Source organism: Sordaria macrospora, chromosome 1 (genome assembly GCF_033870435.1).
Source record: "Sordaria macrospora chromosome 1, complete sequence".
NCBI lineage: Eukaryota > Fungi > Ascomycota > Sordariomycetes > Sordariales > Sordariaceae > Sordaria > Sordaria macrospora.
This window is the reverse complement of record NC_089371.1, coordinates 1931797-1945602: the sequence shown is the minus strand read 5'-3', so window position 1 is coordinate 1945602 and position 13806 is coordinate 1931797. Positions and strand designations below refer to the sequence as shown.

At 53.4% G+C, this 13806-nt stretch overlaps 2 protein-coding genes across 2 annotated transcripts; both read left to right on the top strand.

Annotated features, from left to right (window-relative positions):
• Positions 1 to 4233: 4233 nt before the first annotated feature.
• SMAC4_05397 (uncharacterized protein) lies at positions 4234 to 10483 on the top strand (the record flags this gene model as incomplete). The annotated part of the gene is made up of 3 exons (XM_024655341.2): positions 4234 to 4710; positions 4759 to 10270; positions 10329 to 10483. 3 exons carry the CDS (start codon positions 4234 to 4236, stop codon positions 10481 to 10483), a joined length of 6144 nt encoding a protein of 2047 aa, XP_024511241.2.
• Positions 10484 to 11418: 935 nt separating this feature from the next.
• On the top strand, positions 11419 to 13800 carry SMAC4_05398 (uncharacterized protein). Its single transcript, XM_003347051.2, has 2 exons — positions 11419 to 12794; positions 12885 to 13800. The coding sequence occupies exons 1-2, from the start codon at positions 12118 to 12120 to the stop codon at positions 13393 to 13395; spliced, it is 1188 nt and encodes a 395-aa protein (XP_003347099.1). The 5' UTR covers positions 11419 to 12117; the 3' UTR covers positions 13396 to 13800.
• Positions 13801 to 13806: the final 6 nt, after the last annotated feature.

Here is a 13806-nt window from a genome sequence, read left to right as displayed (position 1 = left end):
GTAACCAACGTACATATACTCGACCAAAGAACTGCGGCGAAACAAAACACTTCTGCTCAGTTTTCTTATTTTCATTGCTTTAGTTTCTATTCTTTGTGTAATTCGAAGACGTTTTGCTTCATGGGAAGTATTTCCTGGTCACTAGTATTCCACTACAAGTAGTCTAAAAGGCCGTTTGGGGTCTTTCTCGTCTACTCTGTTGTTTGACTGATCACACTGGTCATCATTCATCGTTACTGTTGCCAATATTAAAGGATGCCATCTCCAGTTACCAGTAAACCTTCATTTACAACTTGTTCGACCGCCATCCATGATGTTCATCATTTTGAGAGACTAATTACACAAAGGCTTGGCACATAGTATTGCCGCACATGGATCCCCTGACCGCGATCTTCCAGGCTTGATGGATCTGGAAATCTGGAAAATCCGCGGATGCTGTTGTGGATTCAATGACGATTCTGCCGAGGTGTTGTGTGTGTACTGTACATTACATAGGTTGCCAACAGCAGCTTTGTCCCGAAGCCATAGTTGGTAGGGTAAGGTGTAGTAGATGGAGCGGTATGGAGGCAGTTTGGCAATATCTCTCAGCTCGTCACCGTCAACCTTACAATCTGCTTCTTTGTGATACTCATTGGAAGGAAGTCCAACCAACAATTGATGAAGCATCCATAGTGTAGAAAGGGGAGCCTTACCACAAAAACACACGCATCCGGCACATGGAACACAGGGATACATAAAGACAGGATCCTGGCTTGTTGCTGGCAGTTGCCCAGGGAAACCATCACTGCACGGATGGCGGCCCGGCGGTTGTACCTGAGCATCTCATGCAGGTACAAAAACACCACCACCATTTGGCATCCATCTCGGATGCTTCCGGCTCGGTAGTGTTGGCGAGATGGAGATGATGCTGCGTAACAGGGCTCACAGGGGAAAATTAAACCATCTCTCTCATCAAACGGCTGTGGATACCTCTACTTTTTGGACACAGGGGGCCGTTTTGGAAGGGAATGCTAACTCTGTCCTTCACAAGTTCACGGGCAGCTGGTGGCGATGGTGGATCCTAGTCAGGTTAACGAGTGGATGTAGCTAAATAGGGGTTGCCGGGTCAGCAGACTTCCTTCGCTGCCGCGGCCTTTGAGTTGTAATGTTGAGCGTTGGTGATGCCTATCCCGTCTTTTTAAGACAAGCGAACGTTGGGAATCAAGAGAGACAAGAAAGAAGAGGAGAAACGAATGGGACGGGTTGTTGGTAGCTTGGTGATTCTTTAAGCCAACTCCTAGCTCATATGATTTTCCGCGCCCTCTTTTTTGTCTGGACAATCCGCGTTGGTGATGCCGTGGGCTTATTTATGTTGGTTTGCTGGACGAGCGGGGCGAAGTGCCTGCCTTTTGGTCAAGTCACAATAAAGTCCAAATCAAGTACATTCCCCTCTTTCAAGTGTTCGGTGACGTTACGTCACACGTGTGTCGTGCGGTCTTGACACAGATCCCATTGAGTCCTCGTTGATGAGATGATCTGGCAGATTGGATCACTGAGGTGGTGGAAGGTCGCAATAAACCCCACGGAACATGAGGCGGTGAATCGTGGGACAGGAACATCGACGAGTTAACAATATTTTGTAGGGAAACGATTAGCGAGCTGCACCGCGCACATCACCTGGGGCTTTCAGCGCTTTGGCTCGTTCTCCTGCATTCGCGCCTTAGCAAGGGAGACGCAGCTACGGCAACGGTCCGAAACGGCGAGAAGTGTCAGCTCAGTTCCCCAAGGGGGTTAGCAAGCACGGAGGATTGCCCGCGGTAGCTTCGTGCGAGACGACGGCGACAAGTCATTTGACGCCGGGATGGAAACCCCAAAACCCGGAGAGAGCTGACGGTGCAGTAGCGTCCACAGTCCAGCAGTAGAACAAGCTCAATTCATGCCCCTGTGGTGTTTCCGATGCTGTAGTGCTGTATTTCCGACTCCCACTATTGTATATAGGGACTGCTGTGGTCGTCCCTCATTTCCATCATTTCCGGCTCATCGACCGCTTAGTGGTCCTCCCCCCTCTCATTCCTCGCCGCTCTAGCACCCTTCCTGGCCTTCTATGCCCGCTGCTGACCAGTAGTGTACATTATATGAGCCAATGTCGTGTCGGGGGGTGGAGATCGTGGAGTTTGTGTGAATTGGCATGAGTTGCCGGTCCGTTGGCCTCAGACAAACTGCCCTTTTGTCTTCCATTTGGACTCACATTGAATCACAGTCTACGGGGTCGGTACCACTACCTCAGCACTCAGTGGCACCTGCAGTGGTGACGAGAGAGTACCTCCCTGGCTCCCTGGCTCTCACTTCGATTTAGACAAGCCAAAATGCCAAGCTCAAGGAGACATGTAAACAAACTGTAGCTGGCACTGTACATTTATTGGGCGAGTGGATCTGCTGGGAATGCGCCAAGTCGCGCGATCCAACCTGACCAGAGAGGATTGGAAAGGGAAGTGGACTGGAAGCCCAGTGGAAGTGGAAGCCGCCAGGCACAGCGCCAGCGATCGGGTCCAGGCACGCAGGCACGCAGGCACGCCCCGACTGGCAGTCAGGCACAGCGGGCGCTGCACTCGTCCACCTCCACGGCAGCGGGTTGTCCTCTCTTCCCGTGCCCCCCTCCATTTTTGTCGATTTGCACCAACTGTTGAACTGGAAGTTCGTCCCGTCCTTCGCATTCGAGTCACGACCACCAGTGAGGGCCTCTGTGACAGCCAGCAAGTCGGACAGTCTTGCGCGCTGCTGGGTCCAATTTCCCTCTTTTCGTTCCTTTTTCATTGTCTCTCCATCTCCTATCTCCTCCGTCTCCGCTCCGACGGGATTCTTCCATCTCAAGGGGCTTCTCCCCATCTTACCTAATTAAACCGTCCGGCTGCCGACCGTGTGGGTGGCTGCAAACTCCAACTCGCCCGACCGTAATCGAGACCGCGCCTCCGACCGACTCTCTCCGCCAGACCCAGGCCAATCTCCGGCCATTATACCGTGTTGTGCCTACGTGGGCGCAAAAAAAAAAAAAAAAAAGAGATAATCGTGAAGGAGGAAAACAGCGCGCGCGTGTGGGTGGCGAAGAGACAAGACGGATACAGCGCAAGCGCAAGATATACACTGCAAAGGTGCGCAATCGCAGCACTTCAACAAGCCCAGTCGATCACCACTCTCCAATCCCTCCACAGTCCACACTCCCTTCGCTTCCCTCTGCACTCATTGCACTGGGGTGAGTGGGCGTGCGCACATGTGCTTAGGTGGCTGTTAGAGCTGTCTATCAGAGACAAGACGCTACGTATTGCGCAGTTGCTGTGCACAGGTCTCCTGCACCTGGCTGTCAGCTCTCCATCAAGTGTCATCCAAGTGGAATCTCGGTCTTCTTGCCTCCATTTGCCTGCTGGTCTCCGTTCGGCGCTGGCTGTTTGGCTGGTCTCTGGGGGGCTAAAAGTCGCCGTGCAGGCGTGGATCGATGTGTGATTTGCTAGCCTCGGCGTGTCCAAAATCAATCATCCATTGCTCGCTTCCACTTCGTCCCCCTCCTTCATATCTCTCCCAATCCCAAGCAAAGCGCGGCGTGCGACCGGCTGAGATCTCCTATTTGCGGACACCATTGTTGACGCAGTTGGGCAAAGTCAGCTCTCCAGGTTACCAACCGACCAACATCCAATTTTCGGCTGGGATCCATCGAACGGGCATTCATGCTGCTGTATCAAAGTCGACAACCTCAACATCCGACACAACCACATCCCTCCCTCCCCAGGACGTTTCGAGGTCCCTGCTTCCACCTGTCGCGTAATTCCCCACCGACCGAGACCGACCACCTGGACATCCAAAACAAAACTTTTTTGCTCCGACCTCTTCAACACCTTGCCGGCTCGCCATAACGTTTGTTTGCGCTTGCCTTCCGACTTACTGCTTTTCGATATTTCCTAATCACCTTTTTTGTCACTCCTTATTGTCGTTCATTCTTCGGTACCGTCACTCTTTACCGTTGTCTTTTTACTCCTTGTTTCCTTTACAATCAGAACCGACCGTTCTTTAATAGCATTCGCAGGCAGCCGGGTCTGCCTTTCATACTCCGAATCATATCGATACGAGCACTGGGCTCCCGATCCCCCCTAGGATAGATTGCGCATCCAGTGCATCTCGGATACGATACAAAACGAAACTCGAACCGCCCTTGCGGTTGGGAAACCGCATCCCATCAAGAAGTAGTAGAGGCCTGCCTTTCCGATGGCTTCGAGAAGAATGGCCAACTCATTGGCACCCGACGACCAGGTCGCGGCCGTGACCGCCAGTGACCTGTACGATCCCTTTCTGAGCCCACCGGGGCAAAACAACCAGCGACATTCCACTTTCGACTCTCAACTCCTCTCGCTCGGCCCCGGCGCCTCCGCCGAGCAGGTCAAACGAGCTCTCAAGGCCCACCTTCAAGATACAGAGCGAAGAATGGAGGAGGCTGGCAAACTGGGTACCGCTTTGGTACAACAGCAACGAGAACTTGCCGAGCGATTACGAGAGGTGGAACAGCTACAGTCTGAAACCGAGATAGACCCCGATTTGCGCCAGAAGCTGGCTGAGATCGAAAGAGAGTACAACGAGGTGGCCAGAGAAAGCGCGCGTGCTTTTCTGCCCAAACAACGAGTGCCTAGTAATGATCCAGCTCAGGCTTCTCCGTCCCCCTTTTCACCAGAAGAGAGGGGCTCAAGGGTAAAGACCTTGTCTCCGTAGGTTGTAACTTAAGCTAATGGTTTGTAGCATCGCTCTGCCAGTCCGTCCAAATTCGAGAGTCTTGCCTCAGCATCGCCTTCCAAGCTTAGTATACCGAATAGAAGATCACGCAATCAACCCGCGAATCGCATCCACGATATCGAATTTGCTGCTGAAATTAGCACATCCCTGATCGCCCAGGTCCGGAACCTGCAAGCTCTGCTTGCCGAAAAGGAGGGAGAGCTCAAGAATTTCAAGGTTGAGAGATCCCGGTTGGAACTCGAGGCAGAAGGACTCCAACAACGCATGCGGGCTTTGGATGAAAGTGAGAGCCGATATAAGGATGAAAACTGGAACCTTGAGACGCAGATCCATGAACTTTTGGCTGCGCAACGGGAGGGTGCGGATCGCGAGAAAAAGCTCCAACAAACGCTCAACATCGTCCAAGCTGAGAAGAATTCGACTCAACGAGAACTTGAGGAGCTCAAGCATAATCAATCTAAGCAAGATGAGAAGCATGCTGCCACAATCAAGAGCCTCGAAATTGAACTGGGCACCAGCCGACGCAACGCTGCTCTAGCAGAGAGTGAGCGCTTGGCGATGCAAAAGAAGGTCGACGAGTTGACTCAACAAAACCAAGAGCTTGCGAGAGCATTCGCCCAAGAGCGTGGACGAGCATTGGAGCGCGAATCTCGTCATGGCAGCAGTGACGATGACTACCAGATGGCGGCTGATACCGGCACACCAGAGCATTCGCCACCACCGTCGCCTGTCAAACTCACCCCCAGACACTCTGGACTCGAGTCGGAGACCCTGAAGACCTCTCTCGCCCATGCCCATCGCACCATCCAGACCCTCAGGACCAACATTCATCGCGAGAAGACCGAGAAGCTCGAACTGAAGCGCATGCTTCAGGACGCCCGTGATGAGGTTGAGAAGCTGAGGACCGGACCTGACGGCCCTCCTCACGGCCGGAAGAATCGCAAGATGGAGTCTAGGGAATTCAAGAAGCCGAGACTTGGTCAGCTGGGCCTTAACCGCTCGACCAAGACCGAGGTATTGCCCGTTGCGCCCCCTAGCCCAGAGGATCCGGAGTGGGAGGACCAGAGCGAAGCTCCATCCCCTCGTACTGTGGCAACAACCGGCCCGAACTTGCGTCCCGTTCGCAGTTTTATCCCTATCGCGGAATCTAGCAGCGACCATTTCGAAACAGCGAACGAAACCAGTGATGCGGCCTTCGAGACCGCCGCAGAGCGTGCCACCGAAACAGAAGACTTCCAGACCGGAGCCGAAGAATTCTCGGATGACGACTCCGACGCGCAAACAGAGACCGAAGCTTCCACTGGTGCTGGCCGCCTCAAGCGCCCTTCAATGATGCCTTTGGGTGATCCGATCCACCGGTACTCCTTTGACAGTACCGCTTCGACGTCAGCAGACGACGAATATCCTGCCTCCAATGATGCTCGGATGATGACCCCATCAGCCCAGCCAGCCCAGAGGTTGCGGAGGGGCATTAGCCGTGCTACTCTTGCTTCCAACAGACGGTCACGACAGCCTAGTGTCGATCCAGGCATGCATAGCAGCCCCGGAAGCTTCTTCAACAACACATCCGAGTCCCCGCAACAAGGTCAAAGCTTGTTTGCCGAGCTTAATGAGTTTGGTAGCGACGATGAATCATCCGTGGGCGCCGCTACGCCAGGTCGGAGAAGCATCCGTTCCGTTGCCAGCCAGAACCGCCCAGTCACGCCACCCCCCAGAGTCCCACGCCTGCCAAGGGCTGTGATGGTCGATAGTGGAATGGTGACCGACCCGGTTGATCTCAGATCTTTGGTCCGCACCCCCGGTACACCTTCATCGACGGCGTCCGGCCAAGAAGGTAACAGGACTGCCATCAACATCAAGCGTCCTATTTCCATGGAATCGGTAGTGGGACCTAACGGGTCACCTACTTCCACTCGCGGGTCACCTGTGTCCACTCGCGGATCGCCTGCTTCCACTCGAATGCTCGGGGACGAACTGAGACGGGCAGTATCCTCACAACCTATACAGGCCGTATCCTATAGCGATGCTGGCGTGCAACACGACATCGAACCCACCGTCGTGCAGTTGCTTAGCATCTCCGCTGTTCAGTCTGAGGATATTGAGCCAACACCTGTACTACTGAATGTGACCTCGACGATCGTTTCGACGAACATCGAGCCTGTCTTGGAACCTGTTCCTGAACCGGCACCGCTTACAGTGTCAAGCCTTGTTTCAGAGGATGTTGAGCCTGTTTTGGAGCCGGAACCTGAACCAGTTCCCCTTAGTCTTTCAGGCCTCGTTGCCGAGGATATTGTGCCTGTTTTGGAACCTAAACCTGAGCCTGTGCCCCTCGCCTTTTCCAAGCTCGTTTCTGAGCATGTTGAGCCTATCATGGAACCTGTGCCCGAACCAGCACCGCTCAGCATCTCGCACTATGTGGCTGAACACATTGAACCTGTTTTGGAACCTGTTCCGGAACCAGCACCTCTGACTGTCGCATCTTTCATCTCAGAGCACATTGAGCCGGTCTTCGAGCCAGAGCCACCAGCACCTGAGCCGATTCCCCTCAGCGTATCGAGCCTTGTCTATGAGCAAGTTGAGCCTCGCGCTGATCCGGAGCCCGAGGTCATCCCGCCCCCAACACTCAGCATACCAACCGTCCTTGCCCAGGACATTGAGCCGGAGGCGACTGTGTCAACACCTATTGACCTTGCCTTCTCGCATGTCCTTTCGGAACATGTCGAACCGGTTGAAGTGCCAGTGGAAGCACCTACTGTGGTCACAGTGGTAGAGGTACCGAAGGAACTCAAGGAGAAGGCTCTGCCTATCGCCCTCGGCTTCTCTTCGATTGTATCGGAGGATGTTGAACCTCAAGCTGAGCCTACGCCATTGCCGGTGCCATTGTCACTCTCGCCTATCAAGGCCGAAGTGTTGGAGCCCCGTCAGGAACCAGAAGAACCCTTACCGGTTCTTGCTGTTTCATCCATTCGGTCACACGACTTCGAGCCCGTTGAACTCCCGCCTGTTCCCTTGCCAGCACTGTCGGTATCGTCAGTCCGAGCAAGCCATATCGAGCCTGTCGAGGAAGCACCCGCGCCTTTGCCGGCGTTGTCGATCTCCTCGCTCCAAACCCACGATATTGAGCCTACCGAGGAGCCGATTGCTCCCTTGCCAGCGCTTTCGGTCTCCTCGGTCCAAGCGAGTGCAATCGAGCCTGTCGAAGAACCGCCCGCGCCTCTGCCGCCACTGTCTATCTCTTCAGTCCAAACGAGGGACATCCAACCTGTCGAAGAACCGCCTGCTCCTCTGCCGCCACTGTCTATCTCTTCAGTCCAAACGAGTGACATCCAACCTGTCGAAGAACCGCCTGCTCCTCTGCCGCCACTGTCTATCTCTTCAGTCCAAACGAGTGACATCCAACCTGTCGAAGAACCGCCTGCTCCTCTGCCGCCACTGTCTATCTCTTCAGTCCAAACGAGTGACATCCAACCTGTCGAAGAACCGCCTGCTCCTCTACCGCCACTGTCCATTTCTTCGGTTCAGGCGAGTGACATCCAGCCCGTCGAGCTGCCAGCTACTCCCTTGCCGCCGCTCTCCGTTTCGTCAGTTCAGGCGAGCGATATCGAGCCAATTGAGCTACCTATCGCTCCTCTGCCTGCGCTATCACTCTCGACGGTACAGACGAATGACATTGAGCCCGAGGAAAGGCCACTGACACCACCGCCTGCCATGTCCATTTCTCAAATCCAGCTAGTGGATGTTGAACCAGAAGAGATTCCCGCTGCTTTGCCGCCTGCCCTCTCAGTTTCGTCGATACTGGCACAAGAGATCGAGCCTCTCGCTCTGGAGCCTGCTATCAGCCTTTCTCCACCATTGGCTTTTGCTAACTGGCAGTCACTGGGTACCGAGCCTCCCCTGAATCGCAGTCCGAAGAGAAATGCTTTCATTATACCCAATGACCCAGAAACCGACGCACATGTTGAGGGAGACTTCCCACGGTCTATGCCCGAGCAAAAGCCCGATTCACAGCAGAAGCCACCATTGGCCACTGTGGACCAGGAAGTGCAAACATCCTTGACCTCGGAGGCTATCGACATGCTTTTGATGTCAGGGGCTCACCAGTCCCATACTCGTGAGCTAGAGAGGACAGACTCGTCTTTGAGCACCGGCACTCTCTCTACCATCAGAAGGAACCGGAGTTTCCAGGAGATCCCTGAAAGCATCGCCTCTTCAAAGGGTAAGATGGCGGATACCGGTACTGCTTTCATCGAAGGAACAACAACCATTAGGAGACCAAATAGCTCTGCTAGTAGCAGGGCTTTTGTAACCGATGTTCCTCCGCTACCTCCCAACCACAAGGAAGCTATCGAAGCTGCCAGAACCGGCTCCTCAAGCGGCAATCAACCAATGACTGGTCTCATGGGGCCGCCGCTATTCTCGGCATCGGCGCTCAGGAATCAAAATCAGGGACTGCGGCCACGAACTCCCAGTGGCAACACACGCCCTATGTCTCCCATGTCGTACGTGTCTGGTCGTGGCACGCCCACACCCCGTGCCATGGACAGAACTGGTTCAGCACATGGAACTATGGCTTCTGGTATTCACTCACCGTCTCGCTTGACGCAGCATAGCCGCAAGTCCTCGGTTTCCTCTTTTGTTTCCGAGATGGACACGCGGTTCCAGATGCAACAAAACGGAGGCTTCGATCCGCATGGTTTTGGCGCGGGTACCGACCCTCGCATGATCCAGGCTATTACCCAGACCATGATCGGTGAATATCTGTGGAAGTATACTCGCAAGGCTGGCCGTGGAGAGATGTCCGACAACCGGCATCGCCGGTACTTCTGGGTCCATCCTTACACGCGTACCTTGTATTGGAGTGATCGTGACCCCTCAGCCGCGGGTCGCAGCGAGTTGAGAGCGAAGAGCGTTCCCATCGAGGCTGTACGAGTCGTGGCGGATGACAATCCTATGCCTCCTGGTCTGCACCGCAAGAGTTTGGTGATTATCTCACCCGGCAGGACTGTCAAGTTCACCTGCACGACGGGCCAGCGGCACGAGACATGGTTCAACGCACTCTCATATCTGCTCCTTCGTACCAACGAAGACGGCCAAGCAGACGCCGAGGAGATTGCCGGGCATATCACGAGAGATGACCTCAACGATTTCAACCCTCAATACTCGAGGCAGGCGCCAAGTGGCTCCCGTGGCGCACCTTCGCTGTCGTCCTACAACTCCAGGTCGCTCCGTGTCGACTCGCCGGCCCTTGATATGTCGATGAACATTCCAACTCTCACGCCCAACAGGCAAAGCGCCCAGAATCGGCCCTCGGTCGGCACTCTCAGTCGGATCAGTGGCTATTGGAAGGAGAGCAAATTTGGCAGCATAAGAGGCAGCAGGAGCGTTTCTGGTCGAGACACGCCCCACGGCATCTACGAACAGAGTGAGGTCGAGGACAGCGCAGAGGATGTGAGACAAATGATTGAACAGCAAGATCGAGAAGCTGACCGGCTTGAGAACGTCAGAGCTTGTTGTGATGGTAAGCAGAGCCCCGCAGTCTTCTATCAGGATGATATGGTATGCTAACATTTACATAGGGAAACACGATGTTGGCACCTTGACTAGTGGCTCTAAGCGTGGCCACAATCACCGTACACCCCATCACCACACGCACCGAGGATCTTCGAGGGGACCTTCTAGAGGACCTAGTACTACACCATCACGGGCTGGGACCCTACGATCTGCGGCATGAACAGTTTTGCACACTCCAGTTTCGTCGGATAGTCTTTAACTGAAGGGTTACACCGTTACCAAATCACAAAATCAGATTGCCACTTCATTTGGCAACAAATTTCTTCTCATCGACCGCTTCAGCTACCATTTTTGCATCGGACTTTTCACGGAATAAAACCAGCCATACGCTACGGAATTTATCATGACGTTGATGATTACTTCATCCACTGTTTTTTTACTTGTTTTTACCCTGCGCTTCTATTGAGAACCCTCTTGTGATCCTCGTGGGTCTCCGCAAGTCGTTGCACCTTGTACTACCAACCTCGGGCTTTTTTCAGCTCCCTCAACTTTTCTTATCTGTTCATGTAGTCCTTTTTGGATTGGCTTAGGTTGTCGGGTTTTTGGGCGTTCTTTCGTTCAGAAGCTGTTGACTTGGGCATTTCGCTCAATGGGAGGAAAATGGATGGAGGGAAGGAAACATTGACGGGAAGAGGAGGACCTCAAAGGAAAATTGTCTGCGTTGCTGTTTTGTCTGGCTTGCTGCTCACCAGTATCCATCCGCTTCATCTTTCGTTTGCCTTGACGCGATATGGATCAGTTAGGGTGCCGGATGGGAATTGGGATGGAGATGAGTGGAATAAGTTCAAGTACGATGGTGCGAGCGGTAGTAGGAACGCAGTATTTAATAGCAATATACTTTAACTACTTGCAATATCTCGTTCTCTTGTCTGTCCATGCTTGTGATGATCTAAATTAAACCTCAGACTGAGCATATTGTAACACCCTGGAAGCAGCATTTTCTGGTGAAGGATAACTGGATAAAGTGACCATGTGAGCTTGAGTTAAGGTCAATTTATGGAAGAAGTTCAAAATGGAGACCCAATGAGACGTAAAATCGCTGTATACTGAGAACTGCTTTGTTGCTGGCTTATCAATATAAAAATCGTAAGGAAAGGGAAAGTGTATTGACAAGACACTAGCGCAAGCTGCACAGCCCCTAACCTTCTTGTGCCCTGCTGATGGGAATATCGGTGCTCTCTTCGAGCATGAAGCTCCCCTCCTGAGGAAGAGGAGCTACTTACAATGGAAGGAATGCAGCCAGGGCCAGAGGGGTCGACAGGAACCATGGCAGGCCGGGATATATCCTGTATTTAAGCTGGTTTCTCGGGCCTTTGGGTCTTCTTCTGTCCCCCATTTCCTACGCATTTCTCAATCATGTCAATTGATACTCACTCTTTTCCACCGGACATATCTTGCGTATCGCCGGCATGGTCGCATGGGAGGTTCAAGTTGTTAGTTCGAGTGTAAAGGCTGTTAACACCTTACCCTGATTGGCTGGAGCGTCGCTGAAAGAAAAGGGGTAAGTGCATGCCAAGCATTTGTCAGCTGCCTGCCGTCTGTGTCAGTCTGGAAGCTTGCAGCGACCATGACATAATCCTTGGTATCGATTTGGCGATTATCAATCTTATCAGACCGTTCCACCACTTTACCCGTCGCGTCTCGCCTCGTCCAAATCACCAATAATTCTCCAATCTAACCAGGCACTGGAATTCTTTCGCCTGCCTCAAGCAACCAGCTTCAAACACTCACTTCTCGATCTTAGTCGAATTCGCGGCACCGGACATTCTTACCCTACCATCACGAAATTCCACAATGGCAGACACCGAGCAATCACCAGCAGCACCAACAGCACCCGAAGCCACGACAGCAACCTCGACTGCCCCCATTGCCCCAGTCGCAATCTTCAAGAAGCGCGGCGCAAAGGGCAAAGCAAACCTGCGCAAACGTCCCGCCTCTCCGCCACCTGTAGCAAAAGACAGTGACGATGACTCCTCCGACTTCGAGTCCTCCGAGGACGAGGTGACAGGCCAGCGCATCAAGCGTCGGAAAAAGAACCACACGGCAGCCGTCATGGCCTCATCACGAGATAATGCCGGTTCCAGTACCAACGGAGAAATTACAAAAGAAGAACAAATCCGCAGCAACACCATCTATTCAGCGGACCGGGACGCTGCGCTAAGGCTGGACGCGACGAAGCAGGATGCTACGAAGGGCAGCAGCTGGTTTGATGAGGACAAGGAAGACCTCTCAACAAAAAGTCTGCTAGGAAGGACGAGGAACATAAAAAACACCAAAAAGCAGAGCGGGGAGGATGAAGCGCCGCAAGGACCGGAACGAGAACCGGACGGGACATACAAGGGCCTGGCGAACCAAGCGAGTTACATACAAAAGAACCCGAACGCGCCAAATCGCAAGGTTGGGCCGATCAAGGCGCCGAGCAATATTCGGACGATTACGATTACGGACATGGCGCCTGATGTTTGTAAAGAGTGAGTCTTCCCCTCCTCTCTCTCCCTTTCCCTTTCCCTTCTCTCTCTATCCTAACAATTTGCTAACCGGGGTTTTCCCAAAAACAACAGCTACAAACAAACCGGCTTCTGCGGCTTCGGCGATAACTGCAAATTCCTGCACGCCCGCGAAGACTACGCCCACGGCTGGCAGCTCGACAAGGAATGGGAGAACGTGACCAAGGGCAAGAAGAACCTCCAGGGCACCGTCGTCTCCAGCGCCGACAAGCGCATGAACAAAAAGCCATCAGACGAAGACGAAGACGCCGACGCCGCGGAAGAAGCCATGCTGGAAAACATCCCCTTCGCATGCATCATCTGCCGCGGACCCTATTCGAATTCCCCCGTCGTCACGCGCTGCGGGCATTATTTCTGTGAAGGGTGTGCGCTGAAACGGTACCGAAAGGACCCGAGCTGCGCGGCGTGCGGTGCGGGCACAAATGGGGTTTTCAACGCGGCGAAGAGGCTGGCAAAGTTGTTGGAGAAGAAGAGGGCTAGGGCGGAGAGGCTGAGGAGGGAGGCGAAGGAGAGGGGGGAGGAAGTTAGTGAGGAGGAGGAGGATGGAGAGAGCGGGGAGGAGTAGGTGATCTGGCCATGGTTGGCGTGGGGAAGCTACAATGCAGAAGGGGAGGAAGAGAGGTTGTAGGGACGCCCAGCAGAAGATGGCGATATGTTGCGGGGAGATTTTGATACCACTAGCCGTCGGTATGGTGAGGTTGATACCACAGGCTTTGGACCAGTTTCAGTGGGTTTACAATTGGTCGAATTACTGTTTATGATCCCCAGTGCTATTATTGTCTGTTGTGGCGAACAAAACTGGGCCGTGTGGAATCATAGCCAGATCTGTTCATGTCTTGGAGAGGAACAAGCAGTCTCGGGTAACACACAACCCAACAATCTTTGGCGAAAAAAATAGTGGGCATTTCATCGTCGAACAAGATGCACAAAACACGAAAAAGTATGATGTTGTCCTGATCACTCAGGAACATCGGGA

Excerpts from the sequence above, each read along its gene's own strand:
- SMAC4_05398 (XM_003347051.2), top strand. The coding sequence starts at position 12,118 with ATGGCAGACACCGAGCAATCACCAGCAGCACCAACAGCACCCGAAGCC. Across the intron at positions 12,795-12,884 it reads GCGCCTGATGTTTGTAAAGA|CTACAAACAAACCGGCTTCT; the intron begins GTGAGTCTTCCC and ends CAAAAACAACAG.